Here is a 20244-nt window from a genome sequence, read left to right on the forward strand (position 1 = left end):
GTTAAGCACTGAACTGAGCAGGAACTTCCAGTTTTAGTTTTCTTACTTTGATTCCTCTCTTCCAGTTAAGTTCTGCTTCTGGCACCAAATTCTTTTCTCTGGTCTAGTCATGAATTATGACGATTTTTGTGGGTGGTGTTTTTTTTTTTGTTAAAAAGAACAAATATGCCACATAAGTTGTGGAAATGGCAGGCTTCAGTCTCTGTATGTTTCTGTTATTTCCTAATGGTTATTTGTTCTTTAGTACATGATGTATGTAAACTCATAACCTCTTTTAGGGAAAGATGTTTACTCAGCTTCTTGGATGCCATAAGCAAATACTTGGCAGCGTAATTACTTGTTATCCAAGCTCTAGTTTATAATATATGGGATATCGATGTTAAGGCAGAAAGTTTAGCTTTTCTCTAACAGATCTTTCTGTCATAGGTATTTTCTTCCTCTGTTCCTGTTACCTCAAAAGTTTTTGTCCTTCTCTAACACCATTCCTTATAAAATGTCACATCATTGCTGAAATCAGTGTGTGTGAAGTGACTAAACTGGAGCAAAATATTTGTAATTTGTTGCTTTAAAGATTATGTGTGTCCTAGTTTGGTGGCACCAGTCTAATATTGAGAAAACACTGCATGTACAGATGACACTTTCTAACTTGCAATATAGTGAGTAAGTGTTTAATAAAGTGTCTAGCTCACAAATTTGTTTTGAACATTACCCAAGTAGCTGTTGATACCCAACTGGCTGTCCAGAGACAATGTTTAATTAAAATGGAGATACGGTACAAAGTTTTCGTTCTTTTAGTTAAAGAAAACATAATACATGACTCAGCCTTTGCCCCTGTGCTGCTTTTTAGCAAAAGCCAGTTGAGCTTCATTAACCGTTGCTGCCTCAGAACTATGACTGTGGTGTCTGGCTGTCTCAAAATGAGATCTCTTGTTGCATTTCATATCCGTCAGTGTTAACAGTGTCCTGTCCTGTTGGAATGGGAGAGAGATAAGGCTTATTAAAGTTCTTATCTTTGACTTCAATAACATGGTAGATGATGCAGGTACTAATAAAAATAAAAGTAATTTTTCTTTCAAAGACTAGAAATAGTGGATTTAAACTTTGGGAGAGAGCAATGGAGAGGTATTTTATAAATGTAAGTCTGTGTGATGGATTAGAGTCAGATGGCAAAGTGCTTGGCTTTCCTCTACCTGGCTACCAACTCCGAGGCTTGAATGTCAGCCTGGCTTCTGAGCAGTTCTCTCTTCTGTCACATATTGAGCTGTAAATTCCTGAATTCAGGAGCTGGTTAATGAACTGATGGGGTACCTGTGCCGGAGGAGGGGAGAAGATGGGATGTTGGAGGCGGGGTGAGAGCAAAAGAACAGATTAAATACTAGGAGCAGCATGGTTCCACTGTCTTTATTGTTATCATTTTCATCTGCCTGTGCAAGCCTGTCAGAGAAGCAAATGTTATGTTGAAGAACAAGAGTGTACAAATACAGTGAGTTAGGCCAAAACAGGTTTGTGTTCATTTAGGTTTTGGAGTCTACACAGAAACACATTTGCAGGGCTGTACTGAGATGGTTCTGTCTCACAATACAATGGCTGTGGTGGTTTTTAAGCTCCTATGATTATGAATCTTAGAATTATTCTGACAGTAGCTGTTGTAGTACTCTTGGTTAGAAATTTGTTGATGTGCATTTGTTGATGATACTTTGAAAAGCAGTTCGTATTCCTTCATATAATGTTTTACAGGATGCTTTAATGTAAGATTTACTAATTGATAGAAAGAATTCTTTAACTGTATATGGTGACATGGGCTCTTTTCATGTCCTCTGTTATGTTAAAGGAGTTTCAGCATATATGTGTTGAGGCTGACTGTGTCTCACTAAATTTCCTTTCCTGTGTCACATCTTTTTTTTTTTTGTCCATTGTCAAATATAGAAAACCATAGTTGAAGAAAACTTTGTTTACGTGTGGGTGACAAAAGTTATCTTCCAGAGTAATTTCTCAAAAATTTCTCAAAAGAATCATGATTTTTCAAAAAATTAAAGAGTACAATTCAGAATGAATATGATGATGACTAATCTTGTGAAAAATGAAAGTCCTGTTTTGTAATGGGTTAGTTTGTGAACTTGTGCCAAGAACACAAGAATGATCTTGCATCAAACCTGCTTTCTTTGTGCAAAACCTGAAATGTGACTTCAAAAACCAGTAAATATTCTAAAAACATTTTCAGGAAAAACTGGTGGTACTTATAGAAACCCTTTTTTAATTTTATTGCAGGTCTCCACAGGATAAACGGATTCTTCTTGTGAATTCTCAGAACAAGTCTCTGTCTCAGTCTTTTGAAAATCTCTTTGATGAACCATCATATGGCTTATTACAAGTATGTATTATCTTTGAATTTTTTATTCTGAAGAGGTTTATTGAAAAAACCCATCCTACCATGTCACACAAATATTCCCTGAATCATTGCCATTGCAGAAGCATTGAATGCATCCTAAAACAAATGCTTACTATAGAAAGTACGCTTACTTACAGGTTGTTTTTTATGTTCTAATAATTTCTTAACTTCCCTGTGGTACTATTTCAAACCTATTCAAGTTAGTGTTTTCTGTGATTCTATACATTTGGGTACAGATAGTTTTAGAAAGGGGAAGAAGGAAAAAAGGAGTTACCAAATGTATTAATTAGCATTTTCTAAATTTTCCTTGACTAAATATTCTTTTCCTTGATATTTTCTGACCATTTTGAAGGGATGCTGGAAATACAGCAGCAAAGAACACAATATTGCCTAAAAGAGGTTTTTTTTGTGTTAAAACTGCTTATTATTTGGTGGGGTTTGTGGACTCGTGAAAGTTAGCAGCAAGATTTCGAGTGATTTGAATGAGGCCAGAGTTTTGACCCACTGATTTGTTTAATTAAAGAAGATCTTCATGAGTGAATTACATTAATTTCTGGACTTAGTTGTCAAATCAAGTTTTGTGTGAGGTTCCTAGCAGAGTACATGATGATTCAAGATGTGTTTTCTCTATGAAGGTAGAGAAGCTAGGCATAAGGAGGATGTTGTGTGGCATTAATCACTGGAAAGTAAACAGTAGATCTGATCCACTTTTAAACGTAGGTCAGGCTTACTGAGCACGCTGCTATCCAATCTTCCAAATCAATCAGTAATATTATCTTAAGATATCTTCTTTTAATCATGTATGAATGTACTGTATGAAACTACTGATACGTGAAATTTCAATAACTTTGAGGCCTACAGTACTCTTCCTGTTGTTTTGCTTGCTTTGAGTACAGAAATTCCAAATCTGAGGCTTTTTGTATTTTACTTGTTTTCCTTGTTATTACACAGAAATTGAAGAAAGATCCATACACAGTAACAATGGGAAGATTTTCCAAAGTCACAAACTATATTTTTGACAGTTTCCGTTTAAGTGACCCTTCAAGTCAAAGGCGACCACCATCAGAAATGGCAGACTTTCTCAATGATGCTATTCCAGGGCTAAAGATAAACCAGCAGGAAGAACCAGGATTTGAAGTTATTACACGAGTAAGTGTGTAAATGAATGATACAGATGCATTGATTCTTTTTATGCACACCTTTAAAGGAATGATAGGACTTGAAGCTTGGTGAGTTATAATGTTTATGCTTGGTGATTGTGGCATATGCTGCCATACCATTTATTCACGAGAGTAAGATCATTATCAGCTACTTCTAGAATGTGTCATTTTTATGCCTGCAAGTAAGAGTTTTGCTTTGAAAGAAAGTTTGTGACTACTGGAATGAGGATTATGTTTATCTTAGAGTCACTACCCTGAAGCGTGACCCATTTCATGTTTAGTGTTTCCTCTGTGGTCAGATAGAGCTATGTTAAGTAAAATTGGGGTATACAGGTTAATAACCAACTTTCTTGGCTAATCACTTTAACATTTCAGTTTGTTTTAAGAGGGCTAAGAAGATTAAAACAAAGTAGTTAATTGGATGATTAATGCCTAGAGTGTATAAATGTACAGATTTATGTATGACTTGAACCAAAGCTAAAATGAACTTGTAATTGGATCATGAATCACTTTGTGGGCTCCTGTTGGTGTCTTTTACAGATTGGTGGAAAAGGTTTATTTTTAAATGCCTGTGATTACTATTTAAGCAGCTCACGTGTTTAGACTATTAAACTGTTTTGAATGTTATTTTTTTTCCTTGAGTTCAAAATAGTGTTAATAACTTAGCAGTAGCTGTATGAACTATGTAATTCTAAGAACTTGCTGCCTAGCACTTAATCAGTTAATTTATCAATGAGAAAAAGCATGATGAATGCTACATATTAAAAATAATACTGACTTACATGTCTTAATCTGGCAAATGCCTTAGACTTCTAAAGAGTTGAAACAAATTGACTTGGTGGTTGCCATCATGAAAATATTTTTAGAAAGTAAGGAATTACTGTCTGCTGAATTCTGCTGTGCTTAAACATGCAATTTGGGAACTGAGAGAGACTAACCACAAACTGAAACTTGGTGGGTGTTGGGAGTTCTGAAAGCACATACAGTCTTGGGTTTTTTTTTCTAAGGGGCAGACTGCATGGGCATAACGTCTCTGAATCCCAGTAGTTTTTCAGTTCTCTCTTAAGATGTGCTAGTGTGTATCAGGAATGTGCTTTTGAAGTGAAGCTCCCTATTGTCCTTGTTTGCTGTGTTGCACGCACCTAATACATTTCCAGTTGCATAGAGGCTTTTAGTCCATGGGAAGCTAGTTCAGAGGTGTTTGTGGGGATAGAAGGTTAGTAAAACACGCACGTACATCCTCCTCCAAAGTCTGAAATACTAACATGTATACCCAGGTCCTCAGCACAGTGTCTTGCTCTAAAGATCTGCTTGTGTTGGTCCACGCTACTTGCTAATGTGGACACAACTGTAAGGATCTAAGGCTGCTAAGTGAGGTATGCACGTGTGAAAATGTAGTTGCACTGAATATAAGAAACTGGCAAGCTTAGTACTATTTGTGCAGTTGTTTAAAACTACTGAAGCACTTCAGTCAGATTCATATAATATATTTGCATGTGTTTCAGATTGATCTAGGAAAACAGCCTGAAGTTAGTAGAAGAGAGCCTGTGTCAGCTGAAGAATGGGCTAAGAATATGGATTCTGAGGGAAGAATTTTAAATGTCGACTACATAAAGCAATTGATATTCAAAGGGGTAACTTGTTTTTTTCTGAAGTCAGCAAGACCTATGGCTTGCTTCTGGCCTCTTTTTCTTTCCTTCCCAAACTGTGGTTATGCTGTTTTCATTACATTTGTAATGCTTCGTGCAGCACTTTAAGCATGAGCCAGTCAGTATTGTTGAAGAATCTTCATAAAGCATGATTTCATGCTAATCAAATACCTTGACATTGTCTTGCAACCATACAAAGTGTTCTACAAGGAAAGAGATGTTGTGGTGGCTGGCTGAATTGAATGAATTGAAAACACAAAGGCTTAAGTGATAAAGAAAAGAAATCGAAGTGCCTTTCCGGAAAACATCAGTGCTTCAGTGTTAGGATATCGGGTTTATTCTTTTCTTTTTGAGAGTGTTTTCTTTTCCTCCTCCAACAAAGGCTTCTTTTCTTTGCCCAGCAGTTTGCCTGGATTTGACCCTTATCATATAAGCAGTCCTAAACACTTTTACTGATATTTATTATTGAACTGAGGGTTTTTGCAATATGAATGTGAATTCAGTCTCAGTTGTGGAAATTTTGAAAACTCTAGTTATGTCCCGTAGCTATTCTACCTAATGTTACTTTAGTATTTCTTTTTTTGGTGGGAATCCAGCTGCCTTAATGCATTCTTTGTGCACCTGTTGATGCATGTTTGCAAGCATGCAGTCTTACATTCTTGGAGTTTGAGCAGAAGTGGAGAATGATAACATTGATATTGCAATTTTTTTAAAGACCTATACATATTAAGTAGTATACTGTGAAGGGGGTAGAGTGAAACTGATGCCCTTGTCAGTTTCTGTGACTGTTCTTTAATATACCTGTGCTTGAGGTGCCGAATTAAGGACCCTTCTGCAATCAGGAGAATTACTACAAACCTCCTCTTCCAGTAGCCCATTTCCCTGTCACCTCTGTTTTCCATTGCCAGAGGAGTGAGTGCTCGATTTTATTTATGGCTCAAGATCCCAGTGACTTCCAGTACATTAAGTGCAAATGCTCTTCAAAGAAAAAAGTTAAAATGCCTCTCTTAAGCTGTTGGCCTGTTACTGGGAAAGTTCCAGTTGCTACTTGTTTTTGCACTGGTTGATGGTTGTTGCTGCACCATCTTCCTTGCCTTAATCTAATGGTAAATGAAGAAATATAGTGAGGAATCCAGCTGGCCTTGGACTGGTAAACTGGGGAGTCTGATAGCAGAAGTGCCTCATTCTCATGACTAGATTGCAGAAGTTGGAAGAAACTCTTTTGATGAGAGTAGGATATGATTCAGCTGGTACATTTTTGTCATCTACAAATGATGAGCATTACTTGGAAAGATTTCTGACAAAGAGTGTCCTTGAATGGACACTAGTATTTTTGATTGCTTGGAAGATTCATCTGCATGTTGGCCATGTCTGGTTAGATGAAAATAAAAAATAAATTTAAAAAAATAAATGGAAGTCTAGTCCTCAAGATTAGTTTGTGGGTAGACTAGAAGTTTGGCAGTTAAGCAGCTTGATGTTTAAGTGTATAAATTTTAAAGGTACCTTTTTTGCTTCTTAAAGTCTGTGATGCCCGTAAGGTTTTTATTTCCAGCAGTGAAGCAAAAAATATAGGAAGAAATATCTTTTGTAAAGTTTCTTTTTTATCTTCTAAGGATGAACCCAGTGCTTCTACAGTTTTCTGCTTAATCATATTCTCTTCCTCCTATTTCCTCCAAGTGTGATACCTAGTTAGCAGATAAGATTTGGCTACAATGTAAAAAAAAAAAAAAAAAAAAAACCTTACTTATAAAAATTCTGGTTTTAAATTGTTACTTTAGGAAGTGTTGTATCACTATAGGAACGTTTCTTCACAAAATCAAAATAGTCTCCCTGTTTATGTTTCGTATGCATTTTTCTGTAGGGTCTGTGCCATACTTTAAGAAAAGAGGCATGGAAATTTCTTTTGGGGTATTTTCCTTGGAATAGCACTAAAGAAGAGAGAGCAAATCTGCAGAAAAAGAGAACGTGAGTACAGTGGGATTTTTGTTACAAAATAAATTAAAAAGCTGCTTTTTTCTTATAGCATATAGTGATGTAGAAAGCCTTTTGGAAACTTGAAAGACAGCTGCTAAAGATTGTTGAATGCAGAGAAGTGTGTGAGACTTTCTTAAAAATGATTGTTATATTAAAGTAAAAATATTATATAAACAGGGTGTTGTTATCTTATGCCAAAGAACAAATTGAATGAATGAATGCTTAAATAAAAAAGAAAAAAGAAATGTAATAATTGAGCATGTTTTGGTTTCAAAATTATCTTTCTCCTTCAGGGATGAATATTTCAGGATGAAACTGCAGTGGAAATCTGTCAGTGAGGAACAGGAAAAACGAAATTCAAGATTAAGAGATTACCGGAGTCTTATAGGTAAATTTAGATTTAGAAACATACCTAACTGTACAAATTCACACACTTTTTACAATTCAGTATGAAGTTGGAAAAATGTAACCCTTTGAGTAACCTGTATGAAGAGGCACTAAAAACTAACATGTTGCTGTTTTCAGAGCTGTCTAAACTTTTTTATATACTTAATACTAAAACTTTCTTAACCAGAGCAATTCAGAGCTTTACGCATTAGTGTTACAGAATGGCTGGATTTTTTATCTTCCTTTACTGAATAACAAAAGGCTCTTTATTTCGTGTTATTTCACGATGTAATTTTACTGGGAATGTAATTAAAATAATGACATGCAATAAGAATGTGAAAATATGTCTGTTTATATTTTAAAATTTCTTACAGGGATTTGTATATGTGCATTCTGACTTGTGGGGTTATGTACCTACTTGTTAAAATTTCATCAAGTTCTGCTGACTACTAGGAGTTTGCATTCTCAGTTCTTTTTGGTAACGAGATTTGGGCATCAACGTTTAGGATTACTAAATAGTTATTTCAGAAGACAGGATAAGATTTTTGTTATTTATTCATGGACTAAACTTGTTTCGGCCAGTTATTCAACAGGCAAGCTGAAGGGGTTGAGAAAGTCTAATCTTATACGATTAGTAAATTACCTTTTTAGAGCGTGTGTGTGTTAACAGTAAAAAAAAAAAATTTGGAGTTCAAAAAGGCTGAAGTTTTGTTTCTGTTGAAGCAGTTCTGTTCCTTTTAAGTGTTCGGAATGTAAATGACAGTATTAGGCTTATGTTGTAAAATAGACCCAAAACTATAAAATACTCCTTTTCTTTTAGTGTACTCAAAATTTTGCTTATTTCAATACATCAATCTTGAATTTCACATTATTAAAGAGTATGCTGTGTGCTTGATATGTTTGAAGCATGAAAACTGCCTGATGAAACAGGCAATTTCAGCTCATTGAGTTATAGGAACTTAATAAACAGAATTTCTAAATGTCCTGTTGTGAACTATCACAGTGTCTTTGAGCTGATCATGTGGTAACTTTCCTACTATGGCTTATGCTGCATCACATAAGTATTCATAAATGGCATTGCATAACTAACTCACATAAAATCGTTTTTAATCCCTGTAAGTAGAGAACATTTTCACTGAATTATAATCAGGAATTTTTCCATAAAAAGTATTAACAACAACAAAAAAAAAGGCAGAAAGCTTTAAAATCTGTTTATAAGGAAATCCTTTTATTTGAGACAGGAAGGATCTTCTTTCTTTTAAAATAGTCTTTATTTTGAAATTACATTCAGTTATGTAGTTGTCTTAAACACTTCAAAGCTTTGCAACAGTGTTTGAGGAAAAAATCAGCAGCTTAAAAACATTCTGAATTCATTTGATGCTGGCTTTGTTTTGAAAATGTTTTTAAATCTGGACTGTTTTCTTAGAAAAAGATGTAAACAGGACAGATCGAACAAATAAATTCTACGAAGGTGAAGATAATCCAGGATTGATTTTACTTCATGATATTTTGATGACCTATTGCATGTATGACTTTGATTTAGGTAAGTTGTGTTCCTCTGAATGTAAAAGCCTTTTTAGTTTCTGATATGCAGCTTTGCTTATGTTAAGGCCTGTTAATACAATTGAACTTGTATTGATTACAATGCTTTTTGTAAATGTCAAGATTTATATTTTAATAATGTAGATAACTTTGTTCAGTTTCTCATCCTGCTTCTTCCTCTCTTCTATCTGATGCTTATCACAGGCATCTGAATTCATCAGCTGAGGTGGGATTGGGGATTAAATGGCAGTTTGTCTTCACCATAGCCCTACTGTTGTTTGGTTTTTTTTTCCTTAGAATTGAAGCAAGTTTGCTTTTCAGAGTTTTAAATGGGTTTGGGTCTTTGGAGCTTGAGTGTTTTAGCCATTTTTAAGACTGATACATCAATAAAAATGATAAACCAGCTGCCACTGCTGTAATTAAAGCTCAGCATGCTGAACCAGCTGTTTGTAAACACGGGTGTTCTTATGAATACTTTAAAAGTTGGTTCTTGAGGAGTACACTTAACAGTCTGTCAAAAATTACACTTTAGTGTACGCATCTGTTGCAGAAGGAAGAGCGTATAACATCTTGCTTTAATCACAGTGTATACAAGATGTCTAAGTCTTGGCTTCTGTTAATTGTCTTGGAAGGGAGGGAGGGAAAAGATAGTTCTGACTGGTTCCCCCCTCCACCCCTGGTATGAGATTTGGCTGTTGTGTACTTGGGGGGGTTTTTTTGTATTCTGCCTCAGAAAAGCATTGGGATTCTAAAAGCCCACTTTGTGCCAGTTTTGAAGGCAAAAAGTAGGAACAAATCTTTAATCGCTACTAAACTTGCTGCAGAGTGGTAGTACTTGTCAGCTTTTGTCCTTTCTGTCAAGTCTGTAGAGACTTGATCTTTGGCTTGAAAAAGAAGGGGAAAACTAAAACTGATTGAGACTGTTTAAACGTGTAGCTCTGTTCCACATGTCTTTCCACATTTCAACCTGCATTAACAGCAGTGACATGTAAGTGAAATTAAAGCACATTCACCACCCACTCTATTAAAAGTATTGTTTAGATGGCTTAAATGCATGCAATGGATAAGTCTTCTAGTTTATAAACAAGCAAGAATAATGGAAATATGGTACATCTGACATTGCATCTGTCCAAGGCTTCTAAGCTACTCAAGCATTGGTACAATGCTGCTGTTAAATCTTTCGACAGCAGATGAGAGAGGTCTGAATAATGCCACAAACTGCCAGATAGGGAGGGGACACAACAGCTGTTAATACAACATTTTTTTGATTGAATTCCTCAAGTCTGCATTACTGAAACTGGTTTTAATCTTTAAGAGACTTAAACTGTCTCGAACAGAATTTTCTCTGCATTTATTTTTAATTGGCTATAGTATTAAATGTATAAGGAATAAAACATTTTTTTTGACCTTTTAATTATTTACTTGTTTTCTGTTCCTTGTTCTATTTTTCTTCTCACACCTGCTCCATATTTTCACAGTCATCGACTCCAATCCTCTTTTCAGTGATTCAGTTATAAGTACATAGTTAAGAAATGGAATCGGCCAAGCTTGAGTCTAACAGATAAATGTTACGTCATGTTGAACCAACCACTGATGGTAGACATACACATAAATCATGTTCTCCCTTACTTAGGGAGGTCAGCAGCAATAGGGCAGTAGATAAGCTGACTTGAGCATCCGTGGTAAGGTAGTTGGAAGAGTCAGGAGGAAGGAGAAAAATGAGCTCTAAAAATCCTTGTCCTCTGCTCTTAATCGGGCTGTTAATTATAAACAAGGAAGCTGGAAGAAGCATTAAAAGCTATAAAATTTTGAAAATGTTTTGTATACAACTAAAATTGTTTAGCTATTTGTAAAAATAATGCTCTAAAAATGGGCATTTTATTCTCCAGTTGAATGGAAGCTTTTCTTATAAGGCATGTGAGTGCTTTTTAGGGCATGTGAACTTGGTTCACCGTTTCTGGGCACAGAAACCTAAAGGTACTTCCTTCACTTGGGTTTGGATATGTATTTCTTTCATGCTTCTCACAAGCAATACTTTGCTAATCACCTTCCTCAGTTTGATAAGTAGTAGTCTTTGTTGTTGTTGGCTGCTTGGTTACACAGTGGTCTTAGACTTTGGTGTATTAAAATACCATCCAAGCAGAACAGTTCCTACTTCCCTAAATACAGGAATCCTTAAGGTAGATTCAGTGCCAGAAAAAAGAAATGTCAAGTGTGAAATTTTCTTCATAAAAGCTATTGCACCGTATGTTTTCCTGTGATGGAAACTCAACATCTCTTCTTCAAATCTATTGGAAAAGAAAATCTTCAGTTGGAGGGGAAAAAAAGTGGGAAGATATAAAAAGACTTTAAATGTATGAAAGAAGGCAACCAAGTACAGATGGAGAGGAGAATAAATATGAGTCTGTATTTGTGATGGTGCAAGGTATATATTTACTCTTCTTAAAAATATCAATATATGCTTCTGAGCTCTAAATGGGAACTTTTATTACTAAAAATCTATTCTGATGTCAGCTCAGTTTGTATGTATTTTAACAACTACAAAAACAATGTGTTTGTTTTATGTTCTCTTTACATTGGCAGAAACTGCTGCTAAATCTTGTTAGATCTGCTGGATGTTGGTTATTATTAATACAAAAATGTCTTTACTGGTGGTTGAGTTGGAAAATTATAGTATCTGTACAAAGTTGGAATGTAAACATTCATTTCACTCAGTCATTCAACACACTTGAAAAATGTATGTTTAACTGCTGAGTTTAACTAAATTCCTATTTGCCTTTTTTTTTTCCTTTTTCTCCATCAAGGTTATGTCCAGGGGATGAGCGACTTGCTTTCACCTGTCTTGTATGTTATGGAGAATGAAGTAGATGCCTTTTGGTGCTTTGTATCATACATGGATCAAATGGTAAAATAAGGCTTTTTTAGCCCACATAAACAGATAAGCTATGGATAACATTTGGGGTTAATTTTATTTTATAAATTTCATTGGTTTTTTGAATTCTTTTAAAACAATCATCTTATGTTTGAAGTCAGTGTTTTTCTTCTGATTGACACAGGTGGGTTTGTGATACTATTACTGTGCGATACAGACAAATTCAGCTCCTTGGAAATTCTGAAGTAATTCAGAACCATCACAGCCAAATTTGTATTAATCAGGAGTCCTCTGGCAGAATTTTGTTCAGGATAATGGTTCCCTGTCATACGTACCTTTTGGCAGTTGTTAAATGCAATTTAGACTTTCCACAAACTGAAGCTTTTATGAATTGTGCATGTGGCGAAACAGTATGTGACTGGTATGAGAATAAAAAAAAAGTTGTCTTTTTGGTTTGAGTGCAGTGGTGCTGCTTGGAGATACAGAGCATAGGCTGATATAAATTATTATTTATTACATACAAAAGTGTTATTGAAGAAACAGTTCACTGCTTTAGTTAAACTTTTTAGTAAAAGGCAGACATTTCATTAGATACAAGTACAGTTAAATATCCATATGTTAAATACTGAAAGGATGAGAACCACTGTTGCAATAACAAAACTTTTTTTTTAATTAAAAATAGCTGTAAATCTCAAAATTATTATTAATAAAAATGACGGTGCTAATATTTTATTCCATCCAGCATCAGAATTTTGAAGAACAGATGCAGGGTATGAAGACACAACTAATTCAACTGAGTACTTTGCTTCGTTTACTAGACAGTGGATTTTGCAGTTATTTAGGTAGGTGTATTATTCATGCACAATAACTAAAACAACTTACTGCATTCTATGTGCATTGATATCCTTACCAGTCTTTAAACATAATTCCAATAGCTATATTATATGAATACAGGACTTGTAAATTAATAACGCCTAAAAGATTTCAATAATTGCTCCATGCCTATTGAAAAACAGGGTCATCTTGTTACTGTTTTTAAAAATATGCCATTTTCTGGCAAATATCTTTGATTCTGAAAAGGGGCTACCATCTTAAAAATCAGTGGTATGATTGTATACCTGTAAAGTGTATTGTTCTTCCCCCCCCGTTGTCTTAACCAAATTTGGTGTTTCTTATTCCTAGAATCTCAAGACTCAGGCTACCTTTATTTTTGCTTCCGATGGCTTCTTATCAGATTTAAAAGGGAATTTAGCTTTCAAGATATTCTTCGACTCTGGGAGGTAAGAAGATATTTCATCACACAAACTCCAGCAGTCTTTGGACTTTAGAACAAAAAGCATGGATCATTCTGCAAAGTGATTAATACTCTAATAGATTTTTTTTTTTTAAACTGATTCAGTGCAATGAGGTGAGGACATATTAGCATATGTTTTGTCTTTTTAGCCAAAACAAAAACTTGGGAAGTTAATGAAAAAATACTTATAAGAGCTGGTGGGGATAAATTAGCTTTTTCAAAAAGGTTTCGACATGATCCTTCAGATGAAGCTTTTAAGTGATAGTAGTAAGTGGAGAGTATCAGTTAACTTTTAATGGAAAACAGCTTATGCTAGAAAAAATAGCATTTGTGTGTGTCTCTGATTAGTTCCTTGATATTTGTAGTACTTTATAGATTAAGTGGAATGAAGCACTGGCAGGGTACTTTTCGTGTTAGCCAAAACCATGAAGAGGATGATGTCAGAAGATCCAGTTAATCTTGATGATAAGGCCTCATGATGCCAAATAACATAACGTAAAACATCAAAATGTGGAAGTTCTGATAATTCTAGGTTAATGAGATCTTTTTTGATTTAGGTGATCTTGGGATCAGATGGAGTAATTAAGATGAACTAACGTTTTTGTTGAACATTCTTTAATTCATTGTTCCCAGAAAATTGAGAAGTGTGTCAGATTGTCTTAAGGTGCATTTAACAAGAGCACAGTATCCACTGAAAACTCCCAAACAAGAGAATAAATGTTCAGATGAATGGAAGGAGTATTTTCTAGGACATAACATCACATAGAGTTGTGCTGGGGAACAGAAGGGTAATGAAAAGAACAGGAGTGAGATGCATAAAATTTTTACTATAATGAAAAATAATGTTGTTTCTGGTTTAATGAAAAATAATGTTGATGCTTTTATTCACTTTTTTCACTAATGAAAAAGGAGTCACATAAAGAGGAGGACCAGTATTTAAAACTGTCAAAGTAAATATTTTTTAGCGTTTTATCATCATTTGGTGGAATTTACTATCATAGAGTATTGAGGTGGTATTTTAACTGAAGAGGATGAAGAAGTTTATGAATAACATTCATAAATAAGGGAACCAAAATGTACAAAACAAAGAATTCTCTTATTCCCAGGGATAAAATTATAATGATTTTGGGGGAAAAAATTCACCTATCATCTTGTTTTGCCCACTTAGTGTTATGTTGTCTTCTCAGTATTTTTTTAAAGACTAATTTTTCTTTTTAAATTGATGACAACAGTGTTTTTATTTATAGTCCCAGGCTAGCATGTTTTTATTACCTCTGCCTTAATCCATGTGTATGTGTGCATACGGAAAAGAAACACACTATATTTCTAACTCTTAAGTATTTTTTTTCTGTCTTAGGAGGATGATGGAAACCTATTGATATATGATATTGTAGGTTCCTTCTAGCACATCATAATGTATGTTTACTATAAGTATTCAATTTCTTTGCTAGGAGATATGGAATGGGAAAGGGGATATCTTGTTTTCCTTTTTAAAACAAACTAAGGCATTATGTTGATGTTTTTATGTGATAGCTGGTGTCATCTTTGCATAGTTGAAGTCCAGCTTACAACAGTTTTTCTTCCTGTTCATAGCTATGCAGCTTCATTGGTGTAAGTGGAGTGTAAATGTGGGATTTACAAAGGCAAGCTATAGGCACGGGAGACCATTTGCCCCTTTGTAATCAGTAGAGAGAAATGAACTGCTTTTAGGGTATTTCAGTCTGAGCAAAATTCATGTGCTGTTTTGTAACAGCACATGAATTGAGACAACCCATTTGAAGGCGATGTTACCCTGTGATGTATTCACTTGCAGAGGGTAGAATGGGAAGAAGGGGAGGTACCATCTGAGATTCCAGTCCCAAGTTCCAGGACTTCTGGGGCTTTTTCTGTCTAATCTATGAATTTCTGTCTTCTGAGTTGCCTGGACCACTAAGGTAGCATTGGATACTTTTTCCCTATTCCCACTGGCTTCATGACTTCCAGTGCTTTATCTCAAAAAAAGGAATGAAGAAGATTCTTCACTAGACCGGTTATTAGACATTCACCTTAGAGATGGGAGATACCAGTCCCCATCAACTGGAGTAGAAGCTAAAACCAAGCCCTCCCACTTACTGAGCAAGAGCCATAATAATCAGATTGTGGTAGAAAATGTGGGTGGTTATATCATCGCTACATGGTGCAGCAGGGCGTGCTAGGCAATGCACGCGCTAGAGAGGTGGTATTCCGCCTCGCATGGATAAGTTGAGACACATTGTGTGATTGCAGTTATTTGCAATGCTTTATGCAACACCTTTTTACAGAAATAAGAATGCAGGTTAAACTGTCTGTCTGTGGGTGGGATTATTTGCAGTACATTTTAGCAGTGTCTCTCAAACTCGGCCCAGATAGACAGCATGCTGTGCCACTGCTTAGATGTCCCAAAATTGAGAGCAGCTCAGTCCCTCCTTCACACTGGAGGGACAGACAATATTACCTGGTAATTCCAGCCAGCTCTTAATCTTTCCTTTGCACTGTGAGCTGCTTCATTCTCAAGGTGGTGCAGGAAGACTGGGTAGAAAAAGAAGAATCCCAAAAGAAAAATTCTGTAACAAAATTATACAGCTAGCTCACGCTTACCTCCAGTGTTATGCCAGTACAGCTCACATTGTATAAAACAAGGATGACCTGGCGATTAATTACTTTACATCTGTGCTAGTATTTGTTATGAATATTCATAGATGCTGAGGTAGTGCTAGAACAAATGAGTCCTTACTTGCATAGCTTTATCAGAAAGAACTAAGAAGAAAAGAGTTACCGCACTTAAGTGGTATATTTTTATATTCTTAATTTAAATGCTGTTTTTCTTTCATCCTTTTCCTTAAGTGCATGCTCTGTTCCAGACTTTGAAAGGTGTATCAAAAATGGTAGCAAAAAGTATGGAATTTTTTGCAGCTGGTATTAGAAGCTGGTGACAGCTGCGAATTTTCCTCAGAGAGGAGAGAATGTCTGTAAACATCCCTTGTTAGTATTTTTGTTTTTTTCCTACTCTTGAAGCTGTTCTCCAGCTTTCTGCCTGCCATACACATTCTCTTAAAATACTTTTTTTGTTAAGATTTGACTCTCATAAACATGCTAAAACAGGGTATTAACACTGAGGTTGCACATTTCAGTCCCAGTGAACCCGAGAATGATTATCTGTGGCCTCTGTGGGACCAAAAGCCAATGTGTCTCCAGTCAGAAAGTAACACCCACCCACCCCCAACACCTGCGTGTACATGTATTCGGGCTCTTGCAGTGAGGGGACTGGGAACAACTTTAGCACCTTATTTATAACTGTTAGAACCTTTTGGAGGTATTGCTGAACATGACACACTTCTATCAATTCACACTTAATGCAGACAGGCTAAGCCACACAAATAATTTATTAGTTTTAATTACTTCTGTGTAGTTAGTAATTTTGAGTAGGAGAATTTCACATAAGCTGGGGCAGAACACACACATTCACAAGACTGCAAGCTCAGGCAGCTTAATAGCATTATAGTGGACAACCTGGTAGACACAGAAGTCTTAAAGAACCAGATAAGCATTTGGTGACTCAGACTTGCAGTTGTCACTAATTGGCCAAAAGAAATATTTCAAATAATTGTACAAATACTTAGTTGCCTTCAAAAATAGCTTATTGTTAGTTAAGCCACTTGGCTTGAGGGCTTACTTATTTTCCAAGAACTGCTTTTCTTTTCAGAGGAAAAGCATAAGCATTTCAAAAGTGGTTTTCATATTTTAACAGGTCATGTGGACGGAATTGCCTTGCCAGAATTTCCATCTTCTCCTTTGTTGTGCTATTTTAGAATCTGAAAAACAGCAAATAATGGACAAGCACTATGGCTTTAATGAAATATTAAAGGTACTGAATTTTATGCATTATTTCAATGTTAATTAACTTTTTGGAGTTAATGCAGGATGTTCGTATTTCATGTTGGGGAGAGGAAAAGGTGCATACTATCTTCTGAAGGGTTAAATGTGAACCGAATGTCTATCCTCCATGCTTTCAAAATGGTTTATTTGATGTCTGTGTTTAGTGATAAGATCATTAACAGATGGAAAAAAGTTCTCCCCCTTAGACTACTGCTTAGTATGTTTAATCTTAATTTTTGTTTTTTTTTCTATAATCTTACTTGTTTTCTCTTCGAAAATGTGAGCTGGGGGGTACCTAGGAGGGCTAGATAGTTTGTCACATTTAGAAGTACCATGGATTCCTCTTGCAGATCTTGGATGCTGGTGAAAGCCAGCTGTTGCATACTACATCTTTCAGTACCAATTTGTCAAAGCAAATAGAGTATGTTTAGCATTTCATAGCTTAAGGGGCAAGCTTATAAGGTGATACTTATTAGCAGTGCAGTATAGTATTAGTGTATTTTACAATAAAGCATATTTACCATTTATTACACTTACTATTCTTTGTGGATATATTTTTAGCATATCAATGAACTGTCTATGAAAATTGATGTGGAATATATACTCTGCAAAGCAGAAGCAATTTCTATGCAGATGATGAATTGCAAGGTAAAGATATTTTGAATATATCTACTATGAGCATTTATAGACAGTAAAGTATGTAGTTGGGTGTAAGTGTACATGTATAACTTGCAAAATAACTAAATGTCTGGATATGATAAAGGATGTGCTGTATCTATACAGCACCTATATTCTAAAAGTCTGTAAGCAAGAGTGATTAATTTTATAGAGTAATATTGTTCACTGGGGGAAAGCTGGATTGTGCCTTTTGAGCATGATTTCTTAACTCTTACTAGATAACCTCAGTACAAGTAATTTGACATTCGATGTACTCGAGGAAAATGAGGTGAAAGGTGCATTGCACTGAAAGCACACCAGACTTACTAGGCAGAAATTAATGGTTCACTCAATAAAACTAATTTCAATAACATGAAGTGTAATTATAATATTGTTTAGACTTTTATTTTTGTAATGAAGATTATATTACTAATCAGGAATCGATTCCTGAGCCTGTCCCCTTTGCTGTCTTTTCGAAAAGCAGGTACAGAAAATGCTAACTTTAATGGAACTAATGCTGAGAGATGCGCTCTCAGTACAGCTAAATTCAGATGAATGATTACTTACTGGCGGTGGGGGACGGACTGGGGGGGACCTTGTTAACGTTTTTTCATTTAATTACAGTGATTTTTAATAATTTTTTTTTCCCCTCCTCCTTTCTAGGAATTGCCTCAAGCAGTTAGTGAGATCCTGGGGATAGAAAGCAGTTCTGTAACACCAGATTCAGATACTGGAGAGGATGAAAGTGGAGCTATGTTGAGTTGTGCGACGTCATTATATCAGAGTATGTCAACACCTGTAATTGCTGCCAATGGAACAAGAGACAGCACTCAACAGATGTCCGAGACGCAGAGCCTGACACCTGCGTAATTACAGTTGGTTAAACTGAAGAAAGACTTTTACTGAGCACGTTTTTTTCAAGCACTTGAGAGATGGATATTTAAATTTGGTGTTGATTAAGCTTTAAGGTTGGAAAGAAAATCTGTACTGTAATGCTCTTGCATTAAAGCTTTACAACATGACTCAACTTAACTATTTTTGTAGTTTCTTCTACCAAAATAGCCTTTTGTTTTCAATAACATTCCTTAATATTTTTGTAGCCAAGTGCATTTTCTTTTTGCTGGAGAACTGGAAATGGATGGTGATTAAGAATGAATTTGAAAATTCAGCATTTGCTGAGCTTTCACACGTGTTGATCTAAGAGAGTGTGAGCTCTTTGATTTGAGCAGATTCACAATAGGCCAGCTGAAGCTGCTGGACAAAATTTTCAAGCTGAAGAGAAGCTGATGTGTTAAAGAAGGATCATTTTGTAAATGAATGGGTTTTCCCTATCTCAAATGTTTACAAAAATACTTCTAAGTATTTGTTGCTGGTTGAATGTAGATTTGAAATGGACATTTATACTTACAGTTTAATGTCCAAATACTGAATTTTGCGTAATTGGGAGTGGATGAACAGTATATTTTTACATTAACATATCTTCACTTTATATATGCATATATATATTTACACACATACACACACTATATACACAAATGTTTGTGAATACTAAAAAGGATAGTCATATTTTCAATATCTGAATAAACTTGACTGTTCATTCATATGAATCAGTTTGACCAAATTAATGCATAGCTCCGACTTGGGCTCTTTTTCAAAACTTTTCTAACTGAAGGTAACTTTCACATGAATACGTTCGGTCCTACACTTGAGGTAGTTTTGCCATGGATTTCTTGCAAACTTTACTAATGTTTATCTTTGCTAATATATTAACTGATCAATTAACTACTTACACTGTTTTTATGGCAAGATTATTTTGAGAATTAATAAGCAGGTTATTAAAAAAACCCAACAAACCACAAACCAAAATAGTAATCACAATTAACATTAATGCATTTTTTGTATATGCAAAAGGCAGTGTGAGTTTATTCCATGCCATGCTGATGTCCTTTGACGTTATGTGAAATTTAACATAACTGATTCAGTGTATTCATTATTTGGTAACTATTGTACATATATAAAATAAAAATCAAAGCTGATTTAGTGTTTTTAATTAAATCATATTTAGAGAAAAAATCTAGTTGTCTGGTTGTTGATATAAGAACATGAGATAGAGGGGATAGCTAGCAGTGGTTAGTCCATTGATATTACATATTTTGGGAGTAATGAAGAGCAGTGGGAATATCTGTTTATTACAGAGTGGAACATGCCTTTCATCTCTAGGCAGTTGATGTGTGGGATATGGCGGAGCTTTCTTTTCCTCTGGAGCAGTTTACTTTTACAAATGTTATTTGTGCCATCTGAAGCAAATACACGTAATACAAAAAGGCGTTAATAGATAAATCAAGTTGTTACAATAATTTGAGACCTGATTAAACTTCTCTCACCAGTTGTGAACAAACTGGAGAGCTAAATCAATATAGATTCTG

At 35.2% G+C, this 20244-nt stretch overlaps 1 protein-coding gene across 2 annotated transcripts in view; it reads left to right on the top strand.

Moving 5' to 3' along the window:
• TBC1D15 (TBC1 domain family member 15) overlaps positions 1-18850 on the top strand; it is a 33616-nt gene extending 14766 nt beyond the window's left edge. The window contains exons 6-17 of one of the 2 annotated variants that reach the window (XM_075149987.1): positions 2269-2371; positions 3341-3538; positions 5055-5183; positions 7060-7163; positions 7466-7560; positions 8986-9102; positions 11906-12006; positions 12716-12815; positions 13156-13253; positions 17034-17150; positions 17723-17809; positions 18482-18850. In XM_075149987.1, the coding sequence (XP_075006088.1) occupies positions 2269-2371; positions 3341-3538; positions 5055-5183; positions 7060-7163; positions 7466-7560; positions 8986-9102; positions 11906-12006; positions 12716-12815; positions 13156-13253; positions 17034-17150; positions 17723-17809; positions 18482-18688 (1456 nt within the window). In that variant the 3' untranslated portion in view covers positions 18689-18850. The remainder of the gene's footprint in view (positions 1-2268; positions 2372-3340; positions 3539-5054; positions 5184-7059; positions 7164-7465; positions 7561-8985; positions 9103-11905; positions 12007-12715; positions 12816-13155; positions 13254-17033; positions 17151-17722; positions 17810-18481) is intronic. The other variant, XM_075149996.1, reaches the window with a different exon arrangement.
• Positions 18851-20244: the final 1394 nt, after the last annotated feature.

Source organism: Calonectris borealis, chromosome 1 (genome assembly GCF_964195595.1).
Source record: "Calonectris borealis chromosome 1, bCalBor7.hap1.2, whole genome shotgun sequence".
Classification (NCBI taxonomy): domain Eukaryota; kingdom Metazoa; phylum Chordata; class Aves; order Procellariiformes; family Procellariidae; genus Calonectris; species Calonectris borealis.